Raw genomic sequence first — 27,808 nt, forward strand, 5'->3', positions numbered from 1 at the left:
TAGTAAGTGTCAAGTGTCTGAGGCTGGATTTGAACTCGGGTCCTCCTGATTCTAGGGCCGGTGCTTTATCCACTGCACTACCTAACTGCCTCTAGAGCTGTATTTTTAAATAAGGACAGCAGGGAAATGGAATGAAAATATCAAGTCATTTATAGAATCTCCTTAAAAGCATGTACAAGCTTAGTTTTTGTAACTTATAGGCCAGAGTTCACTGGCAATAAACTTAAGAGTTCTGAGAACTAAATTATTAAAATAATATGAGTGAAAAGTATAAAAATTAGTATCACTTTACTATAAAATATGTACACAGAACATCTTATTCTGAATAATCTTTATTTGTTTTGCATTTACAAAACCAAGCCACATGTTACAAATCAAGAATTGTTATGAGATTCAAGCTAAGCTGCAGATTAGCCTCTGAATGAAGGTCCTGAGGAGGAAACTTTCATTTAAAGTAAGAAGAGCTTCACCGGCATTCGCTCCATCATGATTAAACTTTTTTTTTTTTTTGGTGAGGCAATTGGGGTTAAGTGACTTGCCCAGGGTCACCAGCTAGTAAGTGTGTAAAGTGTCTGAGGCTGGATTTGAACTCAGGTCCTCCTGAATCCAGGGCCGGTGCTCTATCCACTGCACCACCTAGCTGCCCCCCATTATTAAACTTCTTTATGGTATGTAGCAATTTAGGAGCAAGAATTAGAGGAATACTTAAAAGAAATAATTTTTTCAGGTGTTAAAACTGATGTCAGGTGCTTCCTCAGAAACAGAAACGTCATCTGCAAAGACAAAGAACAGGTGAATTAGACTCTTCTGTGGTCATTTAAACATTCAGTCTTGTTCTAATTTTCATCTCTTCAACTCTCCTCTTTCAGTTTACTGAAGTATTAGAGTTTAGTGAACAGGACAGGGCATCGAAGAAATGAGCAAAAATGAAGATTGATTAAGGGGATTTCTCCTTTAAGCCAGTTCAGAGAAGTAGCTGCTGTGATTCCTCTGTCTTAAAATCTTAGGACTTTAATAAATTCCCCTATAAATTCATGCAACCTCACCTCCAATGAGTCCTCATTCTCCTGCTGATTCCCTATTGCCTCTCTTTCTTTTAGTCACCTCTCATTCCACACCTTTTCGATTCTTCCCAAACCCAACCCATGCCCTCTCATTTTCAGTTGATTATCTCACTTTTTACTTTATTGAGAAGAAGAAGGACATTAGAGTTAAGCTCTCACTTCCTCTCTCCTTCACAATCTCTCCTCCAGTGGCTCCATTATATTTTTCTTTGGGGGGGTGTTGAGGCAATTAGGGGTTAAGTGACTTGCCCCCAGGGTCACACAGCTAGTAAGTGTCAAGTATCTGAGGCCAGATTTGAACTCAGGTATTCCTGAATACAAGGCCGGCGCTTTATCCATGCGCCACCTACCTGCCCCCCCATTATCTTTAAAAAAAAAAAATCTTAACATACACAGTGGGCTATAAAACCAAGATTGCATATAAAAACAAATTCCCTATTTCATGCCACTTTTTAAAAAAAGTCCATAGCAAATTTCACACATTACTTTCAAAATTTATCTGTATTTCCTTCTTTTAATATTTTATTCTGCCCCCCTCCCCATTATATGTAAAAACAATTCTTAACACTTTTAAAAAAAGTTTTGCGTTCCAAATTTTTTTTTTTGGCAGGTAATGAGGGTTAAGTGACTCCCTTACTAGTGACAGCTAGTAAGTGTCAAGTATCTGAGGTCGGATTTGAACTTGGGTCTTCCTGAATCCAGGGCTGGTACTTTATCCACTGCACCACCTAGCTGCCCTGAGTTCCAAATTCTTTCTAAACTTCTGCCTGTTCTTTTCACTAAAAAAAAAAGTTTCAATGCCACCCCCTGCCCATTTTTTCTGGCATCAATAATGCCAAATTGTTAAAGCCCTCATCACCTCCTAATCGGTCTCTCTGCCGTCAGATTGTCTTCTTTTCAGTCCATCCTTCCCACAGCTATCAAAATGTACCCAAAGCCCAAGAAGCTGCTTCAGTGCCTTCCTTGTAGCCACCAGAGTAAAATACAAACTCCTTTTTTTTAATTTAATTTTATTTTTTTGTGGGGCAATGGGGTTAAGTGACTTGCCCAGGGTCACACAGCTGGTAAGTGTCAAGTGTCTGAGGCCAAATTTGAATTCAGGTACTCCTGAATCCAGGACCGGTGCTTTATCCACTGCGCCACCTAGCCGCCCCCAAACTCCTTTATTTGGCATTTCAGGCCTTTGACAAGCTGCCTCCCACCCATCTTTCCAGACTGATTCAATCTGGCCTCACCCACGCCATGTTCCAACCAAACCAAGTTACTCCTTCTCTGTATTGTCCCTCCTCTCCATGGCTACCTCTTCTAAAACCTCAGAGGCTCAGCCCAAGGGCTCCCCCTTGCACGAAGCCTTTCATAAGACTCGAGCTGTTTGTCTTGTTTTAAGACAGTTCAAATCCCATGTTCTTCAGGAGGCTTTTCCTAGTCCCCTGCATTCCCTTCCCTCTGATGTCACCTCCACTTTACCCTGTATATAGACATTCTTTGGGGCATGTTGCCTTCCCCTATTAGACTGAGCTCCTGGAGGCCAGGGACTGTGTATTTTGGGTCTTTTCTTTGTATTCCTAGTGCTTAAGCACAGGGCTAGCAATAGCAAGTTTATCCCCATACCCCACCAGAATTACCTGTATTTACTTTCTATTTTCATATTTACTTATATGTAGTAGAATGTGAGCCTTTTGATGTGATACTTTTGTTGTTTTGTTTTAATATTCTTAGCACAGTGTCTTACACATAGTAGCCTCTTTTTTTTTTTTTAATTTTTTTCCTAAGTAGCCTCTTAGCAAATTAAGTTGTTCATCAGGGGCAGCTAGGTGGCTCAGTGGATAGAGCACCGGCCCTGGATTCAGGGGGACCTGAGTTCAAATCTGGCCTCAGACACTTGACACTTACTAGCTGTGTGACCCTGGGCAAGTCACTTAACCCCAATTGCCTCACTAAAAAAACAAAAAATTGTTCATCAGATTGACCTTGGGGACCTTCTAATCCACCCCCCCCTCGTTTTTTTGGGGGGGTGAGGCAATCAGGGTCAAGTGACTTGCCCAGGGTCACACAGCTAGTAAGTGTCAAGTGTCTGAGGACAGATTTGAACTCAGGTCCTCCTGAATCCAGGCCCGGTGCTCTATCCACTGCGCCACCTAGCTGTCCCAACCCCCTTATTTTTACAAAGGAGGAGATCGAGGCCCACAGGCATTTAAGGTTCAGACCCAAGCCTCCTGAATCCAAAATTCTCTGCTGGATTCTGTCCTATCGAAATGTGAAGTTGAGTGGGGAAAGAAGTGACATACACAGAGCAATGTTTTAGGGGCATAGGGGAGTTAATTAGATTATGATTACCTTCACCAGCTCAAGACTCAGTCTTACCAAGCAGGCTTTCACTTTGATCAGACCCTTCCTCTAGAGCCATCCCAAGCTGACACATTGGTATTTTGCAGTCCTTATTCTAGTCTGACTTCTTGAAGTCAGAGATAAGACTACATTTATTCCATCTCCTTTTGGTACCTGGTAAAGGACTTTTCATGTAGCAAGTGGTTAATAAATGATTATTAATAGATGGCCCAAATCCTGAATAGACTCCTGGGAAATCAACCATTCCACTTGGTTGTACCCATCCACTGAAATGGGGCGCCAAACGAAACCGAATTTATTTTCCTCTGAAGAAATCAGCCTTTATGATGATAGTAACATGAGAGATCTAAGTTTTCTTGGTTGAAAAAAAATGACCAAATTCAAGAAGTCCCAAGTTGTTCTTAAACGACCCGTGGGACTCATGAAGAAATCCCATTGACTCACCATTGACTCTTTCAGAAAATATTCATTTCCCTCCTTTTATTAATGTCTCTCTTAATTTGGCAAAGAGAACACACAGTGCAGCACGTGGTCACCATGAAGTCACTGCAAATGGATCCCTGTTGAAAGAAGTAAAAATCATTAAGCTCATGGCTTTTAATTTTTTCTTTGTTCCCTTTTGGGCTTTGGGGGGGGGGTAATGGGGTTAAGTGATTTGCCCAGGGTCACACAGCTAGTAAGTATCAAGTGTCTGAGGCCAGATTTGAACTCAAGTCCTCCTGAATCCACGGCCAGTGCTCTATCCACTGCATCACCTAGCTGCCCCCAAGCTCATGTCATTTAAAAGGTTCCAAGATATATGGGAGAGGCAAAAAGAGACATGGATCCTTGGGATGGCAAATCCAGTTTGATCAAATTACATTTGCTGAATTTAGTAAGGAAGTTTTCTGTTTTTTTCCTATAAATTATATGTAATTTCTCTACTACTTCATGGGATTAGAAATACTCCAATATTTCAATGACCTGTAAATTTGACCCACTGATGCAGTTCCATTTAATTCAGTAGGTGGTCTTTTAGAGTTGTATCCACCAAAATAAATAAATGAATGAATGAATGAATGAATAAGGGACAGCTAGGTGGTGCAGTGGATAAAGCACCAGCCCTGGATTCAAGAGGACCTGAGTTCAAATCCTATCAGGCACTTGACACTAGCTGTGTGACCCTGGGGGAGTCATTTAACCCTCATTGCCCAGCAAAAAAAAAAAAAAAAAAAGAATTATATCTACAAAATCTTGTGGCCCAACTGAACTTAGACTGAGAGCAGGCAGAGAAGAGGTCACCAGCCCCATGCTTATGCCTTTTCTTCAGCTGCTGACAGCCTTCGTGAGTCACTTCCACATCAAGATGGGGCATCAAGGACTTGGGTAAAGTATATGTACAATATCAGTTGATTAGAAGGTGGCCCAGTGAATAGAGTGCTGGACCTGGAGTCAGGAGTACATTCAGATCTGGATTCAGCTGTGTGACTGTGGGGAAGTCACTTCATCCCTGCCTCAGTTTGCTCAACTATAAAATGGGAATAATAGCACCTGCCTCCTAGGGTTGTTCAGGAAAAACGAGACAATATTTGTAAAGCGCTTGGCGCAACACTTGGCACATAGTAGGCTCTACATATATGTTTATTCCTTCCCCCTTCCCCCAATTGCTACAGAATGAACACTTCATGTGTATCTGTACCAGTGCTATATAGGGTGAGACTAACAGAGTGAAATAATATATGATGCATATTATATGTACAAATAGGATGCACAAAGTGTCAGGAGTGTTAAATACAAGGCTCAAGTTAAGAGCAGGTGCTCTTAACCAGAGGTCTATGAACTTTGTTGTTATTTTTTTTTTAAATAACAGTTGGAAAACAATTATATTGTTTAAAAACATATTTAAAAACATTCTGAGAAGTGGTCAAGTCGCCAAAAGGACCCATGACACACTCAAAAAAGTTTAAGGGCAGTTCCCTGCCCTAAAGGAATTACAATAGCCAGAGTAAGGCAGAAATGGGGAATCTCAGCTCTCTCCACCCCCATCCCTATCCCCATCCCTACCTTCCACCCCCACCCCCACGGTTCATTTTAATTCTTTTATTCAGGACGAGAAATGAAGGGTGAGGCAACTCTGGGGGACAGCCGGTGGGTTGCTTTTATGGCTAAGGATCTCCCCCACCAGGTCAAATCAAATCAATAAGCATTTATTAAGTACTACTGTGTTCTCAGGACCGGGCTAAGCACCAAAGATACAAAGAAAAGGCAGAAGCACGGTCACTAATAATCTGAACCAATAGTACCCATCTGTATAACAGTCTGCTCGGTGTGATCATACAGCTTGAGGGGGTGACTCACGGGGATGCCATATCTGGTACGGTAGAGGGTCCTCATGGCTACGCTCGCTCCACACAAACAGCATTCATTCATGTCAGAAGCCACTTGACACGCGAGGCAGAGGGTGCAGAATGTCCCACAGATGCCTAATTATATGGAGAAAAGCACAAACAGGAGTCACTGTATGGTTTTTTTTCCTATTAAATCTTTAATTCTTAAAGGCCCCTTTAAACAGAAACTGGGGTGGGGGAAGGAAATAGATCATGCTCTTCCTATGTGCCCAACTTGATCTTATGTGCCCATCTAGCACGTACGAACTTTCACAAGAGTTGCGTGAGTAATAACATGTGGAGTGTTCCCATACTGGCCCAACATGACTTATGCAAAACCTGAGCATGGCCTCTAATCAGTGTTATAGCCTCTGTGTGTGTGTGTGTGTGTGTGTGTGTGTGTGTGTGTATACGTGTTTGATTGTAGATGGATGGATCCAGCACATTTGTTGTTGTTGTTGAGAAGAGAAACCTGAGAATTGATAAGGTAGCAAAGGTGGGGGCAAAATCTTTTTTTTTTTTTTTTTTGCAGGGCAATGAGGGTTAAGTGACTTGCCCAGGGTCACACAGCTAGCAAGTGTCAAGTGTCAAGTGTTTGAGGCTGTATTTGAACTCAGGGCCTCCTGAATCCAGGGCCAGTGCTTTATCCACTGCGGCACCTTGCTGCCCCAGGGAGCAAAATCTTAATGAGGCAGTGTCGTTTCTGAGGAATAGAGTGATTAGGGCAGATTGAGAAAATGCAGAGATGGAAAAGCAAAGAATAGAGCAAAATTTTAAAAACAACAACTAGGAAACCAACAATGTTGCAAACCAATGCAAGGGAGCTATAGGGTAGAATTCTGCAAGGCTATCTTAAGAATTAGGTGAGGGGCAGCTAGGTGGCACAGTGGATAGAGCACCCGCCCTGGAGTCAGGAGGAACTGAATTCAAATCCAGTCTCAGACACCTAACACTTACTAGCTGTGTGACCCTGGACAAGTCACTTAACCCCAATTGCCTCACTTAAAAAAAAAAAGAATTAGGTGAAATACAACACAATTGCACATGTATAACCTATATCAGATTGCTTGCCATTTTAGGGAGGGGGGTTGGGAGGGAGGGAGAAAAATCTGGAACTCAGTATCTTATAAAAAATGAATGTAAAAACTTGACATGTAATTGGAAAAAATAAAATACTGTTTACTAAATTAGAAAAAAAAGAAGTAGGTGAAAGATGATTGGACCCCTATTTTACCCCAATCAATACTAATCAGCTAGTGATTTTATAGGAGTGGTGATTGGTAGCAGTTATTAGTATATCAATATATTATAGCCATAATATATATTTGGTCAATCAAATTAGCCAACTAATCAATATATATTTAGTCTTAATCAATATACATGTTGGTGATCAATTAACATATTATGCTTATCAATATATAGGTAATTAACTAATCAGGAATAATCAAATAGGATTCTTATAAAAGGACCCCTGACTTATAAAAAGCCTCAAAGCCTTTATGAAAAAGCCCCAAACTATATATTGCCTAGGAATATACAGGAAGCTAACTAGAGGACCTCCACTTTTTCCTCCTGCTGAGCAGGGGACCAAGCCGAGCATGACAGATGTGAATCAATTACATGAAAAGTCCCCCAGCCATTCCATTGTCCCTCCACCCTTCATCATCTCCTTATTACCCAACATGAGAAGATGGTTGTGACCATTTGGCCAGTGAGTGACCCCCACTGCTGTGCTGTGGCCTGCCTTTCTACAGGCCTGCAACTCATGCAGATGTTTTGGCAAACACTCATCAGTTCAACCCCATGAGCCTTCTTGATTTTGATAGGACCTCCTGTAAGGTTAAGATAGGTCTACTAAGGTTGGCTTGCAAGTCTGTCTGTCAACCAATGGGAATCTGTATTGTGTGTAGACCCTCCAGGAGTGTAAAGGGCAAGGTTTACCTACCAATCAGATTCTGTATTTTTGGCCTGTTGCACCTGTATTGTCCTTGTAGTAAGCACTATAAAAGTAGGGCCCTAGGGGCAGCTAGGTGGCGCAGTGGATAGAGCACCAGTCCTGGAGTCAAAAGGACCTAAGTTCAAATCTGGCCTCAGACACTTAACCCTTACTAGCTGTGTGACCCTGGGCAAGTCACTTAACCCCAATTGCCTCACCAAAAAACAAACAAAAAAATAAAAGTAAGGCCCTGGAAGAAGGTGCCAAATCAGATTGAGAGGAAGATTTGAGGTCTCATTCTTTTTTTTTTACATTAAATTTTTTTTTTTTTTTTAGTGAGGCAATTGGGGCTAAATGACTTGCCCAGGGTCACATAGCTAGTGTCAAGTGTCTGAGGCCAGATTTGAACTCAGGTCCTCCTGAATCCAGGGCTGGTGCTCTATCTACTGCACCACCTAGCTGCTCTGAGGTCTCATTCTTTAATAAATGGTTACTGGCTCAGAGTTTTGCCTCTGGTTTTTTTGTTTTTTTTTTTTTGCAGATTGGATGTTTTGGGCTTACATAGGGCAGTTAGATTGAAGCTTTCTTTGCTTAGCTGAATCATCTCAAGGTCTTCTCAATGCTTATCCCTGTTGAATATCTTTCTCCTAATATGAATAAATAAATCTCCTTTCGTTGACTGTTGAGTGACCTCAAAATGTTTCATTTTGTTCCAAAATCAATTTAAACTACCAGAAAACTAGCCTATTTCAGACAAAACAAGTTCCCATTCACATCATAGAATTATTCGAGAATATGATGGGAGAATGGAATATGATATATTGAAAACAAGGGAAATCTGTTGGCACGCCAAAAATACCTCTCCTGAAAAACTGAGTCTACTTAGATCATGAGTAAAGGTGACTTTTCAGTAAGATCAGAAAACAACTTTTTTGCACATGAAAATTCCAGAACAAGACAGGACCATTGATATTCAAATTGACCAAAAAATTGATGCTTCAACCAGATAATCTTGAATACGACTAGAATATTAAGAATGACTCAAGGGGCAGCTAGATGACATAGTGGATAAACCACCAGCCCTGGAGTCAGGAGGAACTGAGTTCAAATTTGGCCTCAGACACTTAACACTTACTAGCTGTGTGACCCTGGGCAAGTCACTTAACCCCAATTGCCTCACTTAAAAAAAAAAAAAGAATGACTCAAAATGTCGACATGCTAGCCTGGGTAATGAATCTATTGTAGCTTCTAAGTCACACCTTGTAGGAAGGTCATTGAAAAGACAAATGGTGATATAAAATGAAGATCAAAATTTAAAAGCTAAGAATTTGAGGGAGAAATCACTTGAAAAGGAAATAGGTATTGGTTTTGAATCTTGGCTCTTAAAAATAGCTAGCATTCATATAGACCTTTGTTGTTGAGTCATTTCAGTCGTGTCTGACTCCCCACATGACCCCATTTGAGGTTTTCTTGGCAGAGATACTGGAAGGGTTTGCCATTTCCTTCTAGGGCTCGTTGTAAGTGAAGGTTAAGCAGACAGGGTGGTAGGGTTATCTGTGTTATGGCAGAAGGGTAAAGACCAAGATAATTCGCCCAATTAAAGGTTAGGTGATTTGTCCACTTGATATAACTGCTAAAGTGGTAGGGCTACACCCAGGCAGGTCTTTTGCTTGTGTCTTCGGATGTTTCTCCTCTACTGTGGCATCACTATAAAGTAACATGGTTGATTTCTGTGTAGGGGTTTTGATACGTGTTTAGAAGTCACTAGATGTGCACAGAGACAGCAATGTTGTTTGATGAAGAACTGTGAATGACTTAGCTATTCTCAGCAATACAATGACCCAGGACAATCCCAAAGGACTAATGATGAAGCATACTATCCATCTCCAAAGAAAGAACTGATATTGATTGAACACAGACTGAGACATGCTATTTTTTACTTTCTTCCTTTCTTTCTTTTATTCAAGTTTTCTTGTAAAAAAGTGACTAATATGGAAATGTTTTCCATAATTGCACATGGATAACCTATATCTGATAGTTTACTGCCTCAGGGAGAGGGGGAAGAAGGGAGGAAGGCATAGCATTTGGAACTCAAAACTTTTTTTTTAATTAAAAAAACTTTTTTTTTTTTAGTGAGGCAATTGGGGTTAAGTGACTTGCCCAGGGTCACACAGCTAGGAAGTGTTAAGTGTCTGAGGCTGGATTTGAACTCGGGTACTCCTGACTCCAGGGCCAGTGCTCTATCCACTGTACCACCTAGCTGCCCCTGAACTCAAAACTTTAAATGAAAATGTTTGTTTAAAAAAAAGAAAAAGTAGAGCAACTTAGATGCTCTTTCTCACATATGTCTTTCTATCTCCTGCCTCTGGACTCAGGATGGGCAATCTCCTATGCCAGCAATGCCTTTCCTATTCACTTCTGCCTTTGAGAATCCTTAGCTTCTTTCAAATGCCCCCTCTTAATTGAGGCCTTTTCAAGCTGTTTTTTATTTAAATTAATAAATACATGTTAATGTATTTTAATTAATAAATAAATAATTTAAATTTAAATCAATTTAAATTATTTAATAAATAATAAATCTAAATTATTTAATAAATAATAAATCTAAATTATTTAATAAATTTAAATAAATTTATTTTAAAATTTAAAATTTAAATTAATTAATGCATGTTAATGTAATTTAATTAATTTGAATTAATCAATCCAAAATTACTTTTTATTTAAATAGTACATACTATATGTATTTGTTTGTTTTCCCTGGTAGATTTTTAAGCTGAATTTTTGATTTTGTATGTCCCAGAACCTAGCACAGTTTCTGACACATAGTAGATATTTTAAAACTGCTTATTTATTGATTGATGGTGTTTTATTGAATAAAAATGAAATAAAATGAACTTTAGATCTAATTATACACATGCAGACTTACTTATCAGTGATAGAATAAAGCAGATCTCCCTTTGTTATCTCAATTTTAAAATATATTCCCTGGGGCAGCTAGGTGGTGCAGTGGATAGAGCACTGGCCCTGGAGTCAGGAGGACCTGAGTTCAAATCCAGCCTCAGACACTTAACACTTGCTAGCTGTATGACCCTGGGCAAGTCACTTAACCCCAATTGCCTCACTGAAAAAAAAGAAAAAGAAAAAAAATATATTCCCCAAATAACCTGGGGCTCAAGGTTATTTGTATGACTCTCCTCCTCTTTAGAGACTGATAATTCAATGCATTTTTGTTGCTTTGTGTGAGGGTCACAGTGAGAGCTAGGGAGAGAAGATGGCCTAGTTACCATTCTCCGCCAATGAGGAGAGTCTTTCTTATGCAGATGACCCTGAGCCCCAGGTTACACATAAGATTGCTCATTGACAAGTACACTGATGGTGTATAAAGCATTTGGTGGCCACTACTATGTGCTTAAAAAAAGGCAGCATCATACTGACATATCATTTAGAACGTGCCTTCTAGGGATGGAAGAATGGAAAAGGGTGATTGGAAATTTGATTTTGTATCAATCACATTTAGTATTAACTTGGCCTAAGGACTTACAGACTCCGCAGTCGCTGAAACAATCCAGAAGACCCGTCTGCCAATTGGAGCTCTGTGGATAAGCACCCCTCTGCGGCTGGGTTACAACGACCACTGGCTGTACTTGTTGCATTTTTGGGTCAGGTCCTTAAAAGCCCACAGCCTGAAAGGAAAAGGACAGAAATGGTACATCATCAAACATCTCATGGCGAGCGATTTGCATTGGTGTTTAGGTCATTTGGACCAAGCTGCTTGTCAGTGTATATAATGGAAGGAGCATCGTTGTTGGTGCTTGGAAGACTTGAGTCTTAGCTGTGACCTTGAAGCCTTTCCTGATCCCCTTAATTTTTTTGTTTTTGTTTTTGTTTTTTGGTGAGGCAGTTGGGGTTAAGTGACTTGCCCAGGGTCACACAGCTAGTAAGTGTTAAGTGTCTGAGGCCGGATTTGAACTCAGGTCCTCCTGACTCCAGGGTCGGTGCTCTACCCACTGCACCACCTAGTTGCTCCTGATCCCCTTAATTTTAAGTGCCCTCCCTCCCTAGATACCACATATTTATTTTGTATTCATTTATATATATGCATATTATTTCCTCTGATAGAGTATAAGATTCTTCAGAGTGAGGATTATTTCTTTTTTCTTTTTCTTTTTTTTGGTCTTTGTATCCTAGGTACCTAGCATAGTACCCAATACATAGTCAAGGATTAATAAATGGTCGTTGAATGAGTAAGTGACCTGCCACCATCTATCATGTATCACACACACACATATGTTAGAGGTGAGACTTAAATCTAGGCCTTCTCAACTCCAAGACTGGATCTCTATTCATTGTATCACCCATGCGAACTTTTATTTTATTTTATTAAAAAATTTTTTTTGGTTTTTGCAGGGCAATGAGGGTTAAGTGACTTGCCCGGGGTCACACAGCTAGTTAAGTGTCAAGTGTCTGAGGCCAAATTTGAACTCAGGTCTTCCTGAATCCAAGGCCAGTGCTTTATCCACTTCGCCACCTAGCTGCCCCCGTGTGAACTTTTAAAAATAATACTGACATTTATAAAGCACTTTAAGGTTTCCAAGAGGCTTGCTTCACTTAAAAGGTAGAAAGTACAAGTTATCATCAACACCACCACCATCTCTGTCTTAGATGCAGGACAAAGAAGTTGTGACCTCTTCCCTTAGTAAGGTAGTTATTACAGATTTAAACTCACTTTTAACTGTCACACTACACTAATTCATCATGTTGTTGAGTTGTTTTAGTCATGTTTGACTCTATGTGACCCCATCTGGGGTTTTCTTGGCAAAGAAACTGGAGAGGTTTGCCATTTCCATCTCCAGCTCATTTTACAGATGAGAAACGGAGGCAGTGAATTGATTTGCCTAGGGTCACATAGCTAGTGTCTGAGGCCAGATTTGAATTCCTCATTTCAAGGCCAGCGCTCTAGCCACTGTCCCACCTGGCTCCATCATGCCACACTTAAAGTGTTACATAAACATAATCTGGTGTTGTTACCATTCTCCTTTCAATGTAGAACAATGCCTAAAATACGCCTGAAGCTGAAATGGTATTTACTGAGTAGTCATCATAGCACACGAAAGAAATATGTAGCCTTTTCCCTCCTCCTTCCCCTCCCCAGCTCCCCTAGTATGACAAGGGCTATGGAGATAAATGAGCCATTTCCAAAACAATTCTATGATATGAACCTTTAGGATTTATGGGAAGGGGCAGCTAGGTGGCGCAGTGGATAGAGCACCGGCCCTGGAACCAGGAGTACTTGAGTTCAAATCCAGCCTCAGACACTTAACACTTACCAGCTGTGTGACCCTGGGCAAGTCACTTAACCCCAATTGCCTCACTAAAAAAAAAAAAAAAAAAAAGGATTTATGGGAAATAGCTCCCCCCCACACCCCAAGAAAGGATTACCATTCAGAGGTCAGCACATTCTGAAAAGATAAAGCTTTGGAAGGCAATTGTCTATTCACCAAATTAGTTTCCTTTTTATTTGAGTTTTTTACGTGCAGTATGGGAAGCTAGAGAGATAAGACCTTCACATAATGAAACCCAGATATTAGAGGGTGAGTGGGATATGGTGGGCTTGAGTCAGAAGCTTATTACCAGATCATTCTGTCCATGTTTCATCCCATTACTAATAACAGAATATTGTAGTAATCACGTATCTTGCTTTGCTGAACTTGGTGTACACTGGTACCATCCCTCCCTCCCTGCTTGCATTCCAAAGCCCCCAGTCCCTGTTATCCCCCCGCCCCCGTTTTGTGGCCAAGCAGGAGAGCTGTCTCCTGTTAGCGCAGACCCACCCTGATACTACCTCTCCCTTCTTGCATTCCTAAGCCCCAGTTTCTGGTACCATTTCTCCCTTCTTCCCCCTTGCCCCCTCCTTATACAGGTGGAGTGATTTCACCCTTTCCTCCTCCCCTTCCCCCCAGCTCTCAGACATAGCTGAGCATGCATCCATACCATGATCACGCGCTGAGCACTCATACTGGGTGAGACAGGATTGGATGTTAGATTGTGAGCTCACCCTGTGCCTGAGGGGACTGTCCCCTCAAAACTTCCATAAAAACCCAATTCATGAGCTCATCAGTGCACTCCTCATCTCTTGCATAGGGTTGCCCATTCTCATGAGAATGAAATAAATCTGTCTCTGCTTGACTTGGTGGTCTCCTTGAATTATTTGGGTAAACTGAGGCAATTGTCCCATACAAGGGGAATTCAAGGCTTTAACTGACTGCCATTCCCTTCTATTGAACTGGACAAGCTTCATTCTATGCCTGGAAGGCTCTCCCCCTCATCTACACCTATTAGATTCTCTGGTTTCCAACAAGTCTCCAGGTAAAGTTGCACCTTCTGCTAGAGGCTCTGAAACCATGCCCCAATTTATCCTGCCTATATCTTGTTAGTATAAAGTTGCCTGTATGTTGTTTCCCCCATTAGGCTGTGAGCTCCTTAGAAGTTGTTTTTTTCCTTTCTTTATATTCCAAGCACTTAGCACAATGCCTGGCACATAGATGCTTAATGAATACTGACGAATTGATGGACTCATTTTCCTTAACTGTTAAATACTTATACTACCTACCTCACAAAGTTGCTGTAAAGAAAATGACCATATAAACATGAGTTGTGATCCTGAAGAATTATGGTAATTATATTTTCTTTTCATGGGAAGTAGAAGTTTACAAAGGTAGAGTGGTTTCTTAGATGGAACCTTACTGAACTCAGAGTCAGGAAGACCTTAGGCAGCTCATAGCCTCTTTGGACCTCAGTTTCTTCATTCATAAAATGGGTATACAAACTTTAAGGGAGCTTAGTTGATGTCCCTAAGGAATGTCAGTTTAAGGGCATGGCTTTTAGGGGCAGCAAGGGGGTGCAGTGGATAGAACACCCACCCTGGATTCAGGAGGACCTGAATTCAAATCTGTCCTCAGACACTTGACACTAGCTGTGTGACCCTGGGCAAATCACCCCCATTGCCCCACCCCCCCCAAAAAAAGGGTATGGTTTTTATTTTTCAGTGTTATTATCATTCAGTGATATTATTATCACCAATAACATTTCTTTTTTTCCTGATAAAAGTATTTTTTTTTCCAGTTACATGTAAAGATAGTTCTCAACATTTGTTTATACAAGTTTTCCAATTTCAGATTTTTCTCCCTCCCTCTCCTCCCTCCCCCCTCCCCTAGACAGCAGGTAATCTGATATAGGTTATATATATATAATAACATTAAACATCTTTCTGCATTAGTCATGTTATAAGAGAAAAATCAGAGCAATGAGGAAAAACCCCCAAATAGAAAAACAACAGCACCGAAAACAAAAGAAATAGTATGGTTCAGTCAGCATCTATACTCCACAGTTCTTTTTTTTCCCTGGATTTGGAGATCCTCTTCCATCACGAGTCCCCTGGAACTCTTCTGTACCATTGCATTGGTGAGAAGAATATAGTCCATCACAGTAGGTCAACACTCAATGTTGATGATACTGTGTACAATGTTCTTCTGGTTCTGCTCATCTCACTCATCATCATCCCATGCAAGACCCTCCAGGTTTCTCTGAACTCCTCCTGCTCATAGTTTCTTACTGCACAATAGTATTCCATTGTATTCATATACCACAACTTGTCCAGCCATCCCCCAATTGATGGGCATCCCCTCAACTTCCAATTCCTTGTCACCACATAAAGAGCAGCTAGAAATATTTTTGTACATGTGGGTCCTTTTCCCTTTTTCATGATCTCTTTGGGGAAAAGACCCAAAAGTGGTATTGCTGGATCAAAGAGTATGCACAGCTTTATAGCCCTTTGGGCATAATTCCAAATAGCTCTCCAGAATGGTTGGATCAGTTCACAGCTCCACCAACAATGCATTAGTGTTCCAATTTTTCCACAGCTTCTCCAACATTTATTATTTTCCTTTTTTGTCATTTTAGCCAATCTGATAGGTGTCAGGTGGTACCTCAAAGTTGTTTTAATTTGCATCTCTCTAATCAATAGTGATTTATAGCATTTTTTCATATGAGAATAGATAGCTTTGATTTCTTCATCAGAAAACTGCCTGTTCATATCCTTTGACCATTTCTCAATTGGGGGATGACTTGAATTCTTATAAATTTGATTTAGTTCCCTATATATTTTAGAAATGAGGCCTTTATCAGAAGTACTGACTATAAAAATTGTTTCCCAGCTTTCTGCCTTCCTTCTAATTTTGGATGCATTGCTTCTGTTTGTACAGAAACTTTTTAATTTAATGTAATCAAAATCACCCATTTTGCATTTCATAATATTCTCTAGGGGCAGCTAGATGGCACAGTGGATAAAGCACTAGCCCTGGATTCAGGAGGACCTGAGTTCAGATCTGGCCTCAGACACTTGACACTTACTAGCTGTGTGACCCTGGGCAAGTCACTTAGCTCTCTTTGCCCCACCAAAAAAAAAAAAACCACACCAAAAAAACCAAACCAAAACCATAATATTCTCTCTCTCTTGTTTGGTTATAAACTGTTCAACTGTTCTCCTTTCCAAAGATCTGAAAGGTAGACTATTCTTTCCTCTCTTAATTTACCTATGGCATCACCTCTTATGTCTAAATCATGTATCCATTTTGACCTTATTTTAGTATAAGGTGTAAGATGTTGGTCTATGCCTAATTTCTGCCATACTATCTTTCAGTTTTCCCAGCAGTTTTTGTCAAATACTGAGTTCCTATCCCAGAAGCTGGAGTCTTTGGGTTTATCAAACACTACATTACTAGTGTCATTTACTACTGTGTCTCCTGTGCCTAGCCTATTCCTTTGATCCTCCACTCTATTTCTTAGCCAGTACCAGATAGTTTTGATGACTGCCGCTTTATAGTAAAGCTCCAGATTTGGTACAGCTAACCCACTTTCCTGTGCATTTTTTTCCATTATTTCCCTTGATATTCTTGACTTTTTGTTTTTCTAGATGAATTTTGTTGTTATGTTTTCTAGCTCTATAAAATAATTTTTAGGTAGTCTGATTGGTATGGCACTGAATAAGTAAATTAATTTACGCAGAGTTGTCATTTTTACTATATTAGCTCTGCCTATCCATGAGCTATTGATATCTTTCCAATTATTTAGATCTGATTTGATTTGTATGAAAAGTGTTTGGTAATTGTGTTCATAGAGCTCCTGGGTTTGTCTTGGCAGGTAGACTCCCAAGTATTTTATATTATCTACTGTTACTTTAAATGGAATTTCTCTTTCTATCTCTTGCTGCTGGACTTTGTTGGTCATGTATAGAAATGCTGATGATTTATGTGGATTTATTTTATATCCTGCTACCTTGCTAAAGTTGTTAATTGTTTCAAGTAATTTTTGAGCTGATTCTCTAGGATTCTCCAAGTATACCATCATATCATCTGCAAAGAGTGATAGTTTTGTTTCCTCCTTGCCTATTCTAATTCCTTTAATTCCTTCCCTTTTCTTCTCTGATTGCTAAAGCTAACATTTCTAGTATCAATAACATTTCAAGAAAATATCCACATTTGAAGAAAATATGGGTGAGAGTACCCTGTTTGTATGTGTTTTATTAATTTCAAAACAAAAAAAAGCAACGATCCATTTCACAAATCTACTCATGAAAAAACGTAGAGAGCAGATGGTAGGGGCAGGTACTAAAACAGAAAAAAGCCCTAATCCCTGGAGTATTTATCGTTCTTAAATGTTCAATAAAATAACTTCTAGCCTGGGAACCCTTAGTTTTACCTTGATAAAAAGCAACCACGCCCTTCCTAACAAACTCAAATCCATTCTCCCTAATCAAGAGTACAAGGAAATACAAGAAAAAAATTTAATTTGTTACTCACACAAGTCACAATACTTAGCATCAAATGATCTTAGGAAGACTTGAACATGCCCTCTTTTCTCAAATAGATGGGAGTTACCTTTGTTTCCAGGGCTCTTATGTTTGGATCCAAGTAAAAGTTAAATTGACTAGCACTCATCCATGAAAAGAAATCAAGGCTTAGTAAAAATACTATGTAACAGAAACTCACCTTTACACAGCAACTTAATATGAAAATAACACTAGCTAATATTTGCATAGCCCTTTAAGAATTTGCAAAGCACTTCTCATTTGAACTTCACAACAACCCTGTGAGGTAAATGTTATTATTTTATTCATTTTACAGATGAAGAAACTGAGGCTGAGGGAGGTCAGATGATGCCTAGGTCCCCACAACTAACAAATATTAGGAACTCAGTGTCTTCCTTTCTATATCCACAATATCCATCAGTTAACCAATCAGTAAACATTTATGAAGTGCTTACTATGGGTCAGGCACACTATGTGCTAAGCTAGTTAACACTCAACTAGTCATAATCAAAGAAACAGAACCACATTTCTCCAGTTAGTTAGGTGGTATAGTGGATAAGAGCCCTGATTTGAGGCCCACCTCAGATACTCAATACCTCTGAGACCCTGGTTGTCACTTAGATTCTCTCAATCTCTGTTTACTCATCTGTAAAATGGGGGTTTTAATAACCCCTATTTCCCAGAGTTGTCCTGAGAATCAAATGAGATGATATTTGGAAAACACTTTGAAAACCTTAAAGGGTTATTGTTGTTGTTGCTGTTGTTAATAATCATAATGATCAAATTTGATCCAAGATGAATTAAAAAAAGATACCTCTTTTCCTTCTTTACAAAAGTGGAGAACTATGGGTATGGAATGTTTAAACATATTGTCAGATGTGATTGATTTTGCTGCTCTTTTCCTTTTTTTTTTTTTTTTACGGGGCAATGGGGGTTAAGTGACTTGCCCAGGGTCACACAGCTAGTACGTGTCAAGTGTCTAAGGCCGGATTTGAACTCAGGTACTCCTGAATCCAGGGCCGGTGCTTTATCCACTGCACCACCTAGCCGCCCCTGCTCTTTTCCTTTTTTAAAAAATCTTTGTGAAAAGGCGTGGCTTGCTGCTTGGGAAGGGATATATGTATATATGTAAATTGGAGTGATGTTAAAACAAAAAGCAACAATGAAAATCAGATTTTTTTTTTCCTTAAAGAAAGATCGGGGGCAGGTAGGTGGCATAGTGGGTAGACCACCAGGGCCTGGAGTCAGGAGGATCTGAATTCAATCCAGCCTCAGACACTTAATAGCTGTGTGACTCTGGGTATGTCTCTTAACTCTGATTGCCTGAAAGAAAGAAAGAAAGAAAGAAAGAAAGAAAGAAAGAAAGAAAGAAAGAAAGAAAGAAAGAAAGAAAGGAAGGAAGGAAGGAAGGAAGGAAGGAAGGAAGGAAGGAAGGAAGAAAGAAAGAAAGAAAGAAAGAAAGAAAGAAAGAAAGAAAGAAAGAAAGAAAGAAAGAAAGAAAGGAAGAAAGGAAGAAAGAAAAAAGAAAGGAAGGAAGAATGAAAGGAAGGAAGAAAGAAAGAAAGAGAGAGAGAGGGAGGGAGGAAGGAAGGAAGAAAAAGAGAGAGAGAGAGAGAGAGAGAAAGCTCAGGGCACTGGACTGGAAACCTCCTATTCTCAATGTTCTTGGGTTCAGGGTCCTGGGCTGTCTCTGTCAGGGCCTGAGGGAAGATGGTGGTCAAGATGGTGGTAGTTTGACTTGTTTGGCTCATGCTGCCCCATCTCCCTTTCGGGTTGCTCTTTAGCTAGGCTGGCCTGCGTGCCTTGTGGGTGGTAGTTGGTTGGCAGTTGAAGGACATGACTGGGCCCTTCTCCATATGAATCACTCCCCTAGGTGATGGCTGTGAGAGCTGGGCTAGTAGCAGGACAAATGGTCTGGGGGTGGGGTGGGGGGGGCTGCCTCCCACTCCCAGGGTTCCTGTGCTTATCTGCCTGTTGGTGGTATAGAAAGTGTTTTCATACTTCTGATCAATTAATTCTGCACCAGTTCATATACATGGTGCCCAAGCATCTACCACAGTGTGACAGAGGTTTCTGAACTTGTTGTTGTTTGTCCTTTTCTTTGCGGGGGGGGGGGGGGCAATGAGGGTTGAGTGACTTGTTCAGGGTCACACAGCTAGTACATGTCAAGTGTTTGAGGCTGGATTTGAACTCAGGTCTTCCTGAATCCAAGGCCGGTGCTTTATCCACTGCACCACCTAGGTGCCCCATTTGTCCTTCATTTTGAAGAGGGCTGATGACATCAGGAGGATGATATCTTGACTTGCAAGTGAATTGGATTTAAGTGAGGTAGAGCTGTGCAAAGTCATCAGCTTCACTCTCTCCTCCAGAGCCATTAATCTGGTGGAGAAACATAGGTCAAGATGACTGGTGATGGCCCCCTTTGACCTTAGAAATTAAGAGAACACTGATAATCTTTTTTTTTTTTTAGTGAGGCAATTGGGGTTAAGTGACTTGCCCAGGGTCACACAGCTAGTAAGTGTTAAGTGTCTGAGGCCAGATTTGAACTCAGGTACTCCTGACTCCAGGGCTGGTGCTCTATCCACTGCACCACCTAGCTGCCCCAAACACTGATAATCTTGGAGGCAGCAGTTTCAGCTGAACGGTGAGTCCAAAAGCCAGATTGTGAGCAATGATCGACAGTGGAGGAAGTGGACACAAGGAGTGTAGAAAGCTTTTGTTTGGTTGTTAGGGAAGAGAAGTATAGCAGGACAACCTGAAGGGACTGGCAGGGCCAAGTGAAGGGTTTTGTTGTTGTTGTTATTTTTGTTGTTTTAAGGATGGGGAACATCTGAGCATTTTTGAAGGGAACAAAGAAGCAACCAGGAGATAGTAAGATAATGAAGGTTAGAGAGTCAGAGGGGATGATTGAGGAGCTGAGTTATTAGAGGAGATGGAAGGGGATAGAGGATCAAGGATACAAGTGGAGAGTAGAAGAACAAACTCTTCCTCAGAGATTGGACCCAAAGAAAGATAATTTAGGGAGAAGACAGCAAAGTGTCTTGAAACAAAAACTGAAATCAGAGGACCTAGGTTCAAATCCCACCTGACACTATATGTGTGATCTTGTTCAAGACACTTTGCCTCAGTTTCCTCAAGTGTAAAATGAACAGGTTGAAGTAGATGGCATCTGGTGTCCCTTCTAGCCTTATCATTATTTCCTGCCTCCATGCCTTTGCAGAGGCTGCTCCCCATGCCTGGTGCACACACACTCCCACCTCACTTCTGGCTCTTAGGTTCCCTCGTTTCCTTCAAAACTCAGCTCAAGTCTCCCTTTTTTAATTAAAAAAAAATTTTTAATAATGTTGATTTTTTTCCAATTACCTGTAAAGGCAATTTTCAACATTCATTATTGAAAAGATTTTGATTTCCATTTTTTTTCTCCCTCTCTCCCTGAGATAGCAAACAATCTGACACAGGTTATATACATGTGCAATCATATAAAACATACTTCCACATTAGTCATGTTGTGAAAGAAGAAACAGAACAAAAGGAAAAAAACAACACGAGAAAACTAAAGAAAGTAAAAATAGTCCGCTTCGATCTGCATTCAGACTCCATCAGTTCTTTCTCTGAATGTGGAGGGCATTTTCCATCACATGTCTTTGGAATTGTTCAAGCACTTCTTCTCCATGAAGCTTTTCCTAATCTCTCCTCCACGCCCTCTGTTACTGGTGCCCTTCCAAGACAAAATCACCTTGTATTTCTTTTCCTCATGCTTACATGTGTACACATTGTTTCCCCTAGCAGAATGTAAGCTCTCGGAAGGCAGGCACCATTTCATTTTTGTCTTTGTGCCTGCCATGTAAGAGGCACTTAAGTGCTTCTCGACTGATTGAGGGATTTTGAAGAAAAGAAAAAGAAAAGAAAAGAGGAAGCTCACAGGGAGGACTTCTGTCCTCTGTATGAATGAGGACAAAGGGAGGCTTGAGAGGGAAAAGACTGCTGGAGGGTGTGTTAGTGACTCGATTAACAAAGGGTAAAATGTTTGTGGCAGGGAAAGCCACTCTGTCAGTCAATCAGTCAATAAGCATTTATCAAGGACTTACCAGGTGGCCCCAAATGAGATCAAGTAACACAGGTGTGGTTGTGACTCCCTCTGGCATCCTGTGATAAGGGGTAAGGTTCAGTTTTTGTGTGAGTGCAACTGAGGCAGGTAGTGGTGGGGGAATGCAGGGCTTCGGTTGGGCAACAAACAACTGTTGATAGGACTCCAGCATGAGAGATTCCGGAGCAAAGGTCAGTGGATAGTTGAACTGGTTAGGTATGTGTATGTGCATGTGTGCATCTACGTGTGTTTATGTGTGTGCATCTACCTATAAATGTGTGTATATGTAGATGTGTATATATTTAATGTTTTTATGTTCTAATTTTGAAAAACACCTACACACATGAATCTCCCATATATAAAGAGGAACAGAAAAAGAGGATTGTATGTGAAACTGAATATTTATTTTGTTGTTGTTCAGTCATTTCAGTCATGTATGACTCTTCCTTACCCCATTTGGGATTTTCTTAGCAAAGATAGAGGAGTGGTTTGCCATTTCCTTCTCCAGCTCATTTTACAGATGAGGAAGGCAAACAGGCTTAAGTGACTTGCCCAAGATTACAGTAAGTGTTGGAGGCCAAATTTTAATTCAGGAACATCCTGAGCACTATATCCATTAGTAGTATTAGTAGTGGTGGTGGTGGTGGTGGTGGTAGCTGACATTTATGTTTTGTTTTTGTTTTTGTTCGGTAGCTGACATTTATGGGGCATTTTCCAGTTTTCTCTTTTTCTTTTTGCTGGGCAATTGGGGTTAAGTGACTTACCCAGGGTCACACAGCTAGCAAGTGTCAAGTGTCTGAGGCAGGATTTGAACTCAGGTCCTCCTGAATCCAGGGCTGGTACTCTATCCACTGCCCCACCTAGCTGCCCCATTTTCCTGTTTTCAATGTGCTAAATATACATTATCTCATCCCATCTTTCCAATAACCCTTGGAAGGCACTATTATTATTCCCACTGAACAGATAAAGAGAGGCTCAGCAGGGTGAAAAGTGTCCTGTACTATACAGAAGTGGGGGTGAAGACTATAGATGGTGGTTCAAGAGCAAACCCTGGGATTCCAATGCATTACCCTATGAAGGAGCAGAACACCTGGCCCAGCAGCCCAGCAGCTGTCAGCCAAGCAGCAGACCCCCCCCCCCCCTGCCCACTGCTCTACTGGGCTGGTTCCTTAAAGGAAATGGCATTTCTGGAGTTCAAATCCCTGTGACTATGGCCAAGGGACCATTTCCTCTTCTGGAAAACGAAAGGGTTGGATTGGATGACCTCTAATTCACAAATCCCACCCCCCTCCCCCATCTAAGATTTTACAGTCAAGGTCACACAGAAATCAAGAACCTGGGCCAGAATTCTCTGAGTTCACACCGATCTCCTTCTATAATATCATTTAATGAATGACTTCCCCCCCCAAAAAAAAAAACACACAACAAAACTCTTCTTGAAATCTTTCTCTCTCTCTCTCTCTCTCTCTCTCTCTCTCTCTCTCTCTCTCTCTCTCTCTCTCTCTCTCTCTCTCTTTCTCTCTCTCTTTCTCTCTCTTTTGCGGGGCAATGAGGGTTAAGTGACTTTCCCAGAGTCACACAGCTAGTAAATGTCAAGTGTCTGAGGCCAGATTTGCACTCAGGTCCTCCTGAATCCAGAGCTGATGCTTTATCCACTGTGCCACCTAGCTGCCCTCAAAATCTCATTTTCTTAAAAAAAAAATTATTGCTTCATTGAGAGAACAACAGAGAATAGTTCCTTTTACTGCTTTCAATGAGAAGAGAATGTGAAAGGTGAGTGTATTGGGGGTTCATTCATCTGTGACCCTTGTAAAGTCTTCAGGAAGTTTAGAAAGAGGATCCCTTTACTCTAGGCAAGATAAAAAACAAAAACAAAAAAACCCCCAGAAAAACCCCACAGGGTTTGCGCATGATGAGGCTCCCCATCAACCATACCCATTTCCATTTCTTGCCTATTCAAAGTGACTGAGCTAGCCAGTAACTGGGAAGAAGGAATGAGAACACCCTTGGGCAGACTTTAAAACATGATCCAGCGAAGCCACTAAATCAGTTAAGTCAGTAAACACCTATTAAGTGTCAGGCACAGTGTTAAACCCAGAGGATACTTCAAGGGCATATAAGGAAAGGTGAAAATAACCCCTCCTCTCAAGGAGCTCACCGGTATTAGAGAGAGTGACATCATACACGTCATTCGATGTTCAGTCATATCTTCCTGATCCCATCTGGAGACGGTTTTCTTGGCAAAGACACTGGAGAAGTTTGCTGTTTCCTTCTCCAGCTCATTTTACAGATGAGGAAACTGAGGCAAATAGGGTTAAGTGACTTGCCCAGGGTCACACAGCTCAGAAGTGGCTGACACCAGATTTGAACTCAGGAAGATAAGTCTGCCTGACTCCAGGCCTGGCACCCTATCCACTGTGTCACCTAACTGTCCATCATTCAGTACAGACAAATGTTGGGTAAATTGGATACAATTAACAAAGGTTAGAAGATTATTGGTATCTGAAAGCCTTTTTCCATCTTTAACTTGGCTATTTCATTTCTTAATTATTTATATTACTCCAAAGTTATACCTCCCCTTGTTTAATGTTTCCTACCCTGTGGTACTGCCTTTATAGCTGGGCATCTAATTTTCTTTCCTTTGCATGCCTGGCAAAAAGTTGAGAAGAATCGTATTTGAATTTTTCTCACTGATGTCACACACTCCTTCATTTTGGTTTTTGATGGATAAAATTTTCCATTCCAATGCTGTCATGTCACACAGTAGACACTCTCCCACAAATGAGAATTAACTGAGGCAAGAAACATTCTAAATGCTAAAAAAATTATCACCCAGAAACCAAACTGGAAAGCAATAAATGACAATGATCCAAGACCTTTCAAAAGACTCAGTGAAAAAATGCTATCACCTCCAGAGAGAACTGATGAACTCTTGAGTGCAAATTGAAGTATAAAGTTCTCACTTTCTTTTTTGCTTTTTTTTGCAATCTAGATAATATGAAAATGTTTCGTATGATTTTATATGTATGATTGCTATATTGCTCACCTTCTCAGTGGGTTGGGGAGGGGCAGAAGGGAGGGAGAGAATTTGGAACTCAAAATTAAAGAAGAAAAGAACGTTTAAAATAAATAAATAATGCAATATAAAAACAATTAAAAAGAAAGCAATAAATTGGCTCAAACCCAAGTGTGAAAATTCATGTACCCCATGCTCTCAACCTGAGTGAAACCTTAAAGTGCACAAATATCTCCTTTAAATTCTTTAAATAATTAGTACAGATGAAATGTGAAAGCATATCTTAGGACATTACTAGGACCCTTAATAAACTTTTGCGGGGGAAAAAAATCACATAAAGTCAAGCAGTTACACTTAAATATGAATGCACATTGAAATGAAGAGTAAAATCAATGATTAATTTGGTAAATGTGGCTTATTAGAGGTATGTCTACTAGGAAGGAATCTTTGTTTACCAATTAAACAAAAATTCAAGGTTTTAGACTTGAACAGAAAGTTAGTCCCCTTTCATTTGAACAATAGAATATAAGGTACCTACCAAGTCTTTATTTTGCATTATCTTCAACAATCATTTATCAAGTGCCTCCACATACAAAGTCAAGTGCTCGAGAAAAATAATGCTAAAGAAAAAAAGGCTTTCTGTGTTGACCTAATTATTACAGATATTACATATCTGACCAAATAAATACTCACGGTCCAAAGCCAGCTGCAGAGTTGGAGAGAGGTCTTCTCTGCTTGGAGTTCACAGTAGAAGTGAAACCTATGTAAGGCAGGGGGAAGGTACAAATGTTTCTCCTACAAGTGAAGTGAAAGAAAGGATAAGCTCGGAAGCACTCAGTGGCCAGGAGGAGTTACAGAGTGTGATTGTGGCATGGAGGAAAAAGCAACCTTCTGAGAAATTATTCATTTCCACATTTTGAGCCCACCTAAAGTTTCACTAGCAGAGGTCAGAGAAAGGGGAAGTTCCATTTTGCATTTTGTTCCAATTTGTATCTCCCAACTGATAGGGTTTATTCAAATATTTATACTTCCCCAGTAGAAATGGGGTATACAGGAGAATCACATCAGTATGTTTTGTTTGTTTGTTTTGTGGGGCAATGAGGGTTAAGTGACTTGCCCAGGGTCACACAGCTAGTAACCGTCGAGTGTCTGAGGCCAGATTTACACTCAGGTCCTCCTGAATTCAGGGCCGTTGCTTTATCCATTGTACCACCCAGCTGTTCAGTATGTTTTGCTATACAATCCACTGACACTTAATTTTTTTTTTAGTGTTATATAAGTGCCACCATATTCTACATGTGGTGAAAGTGTCCTAAAACAAAGGGAGAAATCAGTCATCAAGTGGATCAGAGGATCATTCCCTCATCCGTATGACCTAGAACCTCCCTGTACCTCTGTTTCTCCCCCTGTAAAATGAAAGGACTGGACTCGAAGTCTTTGGAAATTCTTCAAGTTCTAGGTCCATGATCCTCTGATCCCTCATGTGATATGTCTGGGAGGAAATTGAGGAAAGAGGAAAAAGAAGGTTTTGCTTTTAAGAATCACTGGTCAGGGGCAGCCAGTTGGCACAGTGGATAAAGCACCATCCCTGGATTCAGGAGGACCTGAGTTCAAATCCAGCCTTTGACACTTGACACTTACTAGCTGTGTGACCCTGGGCAAGTCACTTAACCTTCTTTGCCCCCCCCCCGCACCCCCCCCCCCAAAGAGTCATTGGGCAGTTCTGCCTTCAGATTGTGGTGATAGATCCCAACCCACAAGCCAACTTCCTATTCTGGAGTTGTGAAAGGACACACATTTGTGGAGCGGGTTGTCTCCTCTGCCAAAGCCTCCCAACACTTGAGGTACCCCTCAGGTAACCAAGTGTCTGGTAGGCCTTCCTTCATCCCTCCCAGAAGCACACCATCACTGTCCACACCAAAGACATGGGGGAACATTTGGCTCTACAGAAAGATGCAGAAGAATTCCTGAGCCCACTCACTGTGGGGGAAGGTGCTGATAACTGGGCCCCTGAATATCGGGGCTACTCTAACCAATAGCTTTAAGACCAGCTTCTGGGGGCTGCAGAAGACAGAACTGAAAATGGCACCTGCTTCTGTGTAACTGAGACTTCTCTGGAATGAATTGGAGTCACTCCCTTGAAAAGGGAATCAAGTTAAAGGTCTAGGAACCTGTAAAGTTTACGCCTTTCTTTTAGGCCAAGCAGCATTTTCTCTGGCTGCCATTTTATGGTAGAGAGTGAAGACGACAGGAGAGGGGTGGTGGGAGCTGTCCTTCTCTAGGGAAACTATTGCAGAAGAGTTTGTTATAACGACTGTAATTTAAAAAAGAGAACTGGGCCTTCTCCCTCAAACCTCCCCTTTCCTCTGTTCTCCCTCCCTTGCCCGACAACCCCAGGGCAGTTGCCTGGAATCTTCCAGGAAACGAAATTGCTTATTTTGTAGTAATTGGTAACAGATTAATACCCTAGCTTGGCAGGGAGAGTTTTCTACTGGTCTCTGGCCTGTGGACAGTGAATGATAAACATGGAATCGAATTTGACAGTAGCTTTCAGAGGAAAAGTTCTACGAGATAAAACAAGGAAGAGAAAACATCAGTTATACCCAAGGAAGAAGGATACCGTGTCACAACCTGTGATTAGATTTAATGCAAAGCTTTTATTTTGACCTGATATATATTTCAGTTTTTAAAATTTGTGTGATGCTTACAAAGGAAATAATCTGGAACTGTAAAAAAATATAATTTTGTTAATAATAATAGAAGTTGCTATTCTGTACTGTTGTGTGATTAAAAAATAACTTTTGTAGGGGCAGCTAGATGGTGCAGTGGATAAAGCACCAGCCCTGGATTCAGGAGGACCTGAGTTCAAATCCGGCCTCAGACACTTACCACTTACTAGCTGTGTGACCCTGGGCAAGTCACTTAACCCCTATTACCTCACCAAAAAAACAAACAAACAAACAAAAAAATAACTTTTGTGTCTTATCCCTTTTATCTATCTATCTGTCTGTCTGTCTGTTTATTTTTGGACACGGGGTGGGCAGCACTGTCCATGTTGATAGCGGATTCAGAGATTAGGCTATTTGGAATTTTGTAGATCAGAGAGAGAGATTAATTAGTCATTC

General features: G+C 40.7%; 1 protein-coding gene across 2 annotated transcripts; it reads right to left on the bottom strand.

Moving 5' to 3' along the window:
- Positions 1 to 316: 316 nt before the first annotated feature.
- PLAC8 (placenta associated 8) lies at positions 317 to 25,562 on the bottom strand. 2 transcript variants are annotated; one of them, XM_043969791.1, is made up of 6 exons: positions 25,377 to 25,562; positions 21,669 to 21,726; positions 11,257 to 11,398; positions 5,751 to 5,875; positions 3,858 to 3,973; positions 317 to 773 (listed from the first exon to the last, which is right to left on the bottom strand). In XM_043969791.1, exons 3-5 carry the CDS (start codon positions 11,366 to 11,368, stop codon positions 3,869 to 3,871), a joined length of 342 nt encoding a protein of 113 aa, XP_043825726.1. In that variant the 5' UTR covers positions 11,369 to 11,398; positions 21,669 to 21,726; positions 25,377 to 25,562; the 3' UTR covers positions 317 to 773; positions 3,858 to 3,868. The 2 variants fall into 2 exon arrangements, with proteins under 2 accessions (XP_043825726.1, XP_043825725.1); XM_043969790.1 differs by lacking the exon at positions 21,669 to 21,726 and having other exon boundaries at positions 25,377 to 25,556.
- Positions 25,563 to 27,808: the final 2,246 nt, after the last annotated feature.

This window comes from Dromiciops gliroides, chromosome 6, assembly GCF_019393635.1.
Source record: "Dromiciops gliroides isolate mDroGli1 chromosome 6, mDroGli1.pri, whole genome shotgun sequence".
Taxonomy (NCBI): domain Eukaryota; kingdom Metazoa; phylum Chordata; class Mammalia; order Microbiotheria; family Microbiotheriidae; genus Dromiciops; species Dromiciops gliroides.

Excerpts from the sequence above, each read along its gene's own strand:
- PLAC8 (XM_043969791.1), bottom strand. The coding sequence starts at position 11,368 with ATGCAACAAGTACAGCCAGTGGTCGTTGTAACCCAGCCGCAGAGGGGT. Across the intron at positions 5,876-11,256 it reads TTTCAGCGACTGCGGAGTCT|GCATCTGTGGGACATTCTGC; the intron begins GTAAGTCCTTAG and ends CCATATAATTAG. Across the intron at positions 3,974-5,750 it reads GTACCAGATATGGCATCCCC|GGATCCATTTGCAGTGACTT; the intron begins GTGAGTCACCCC and ends TTCTTTCAACAG.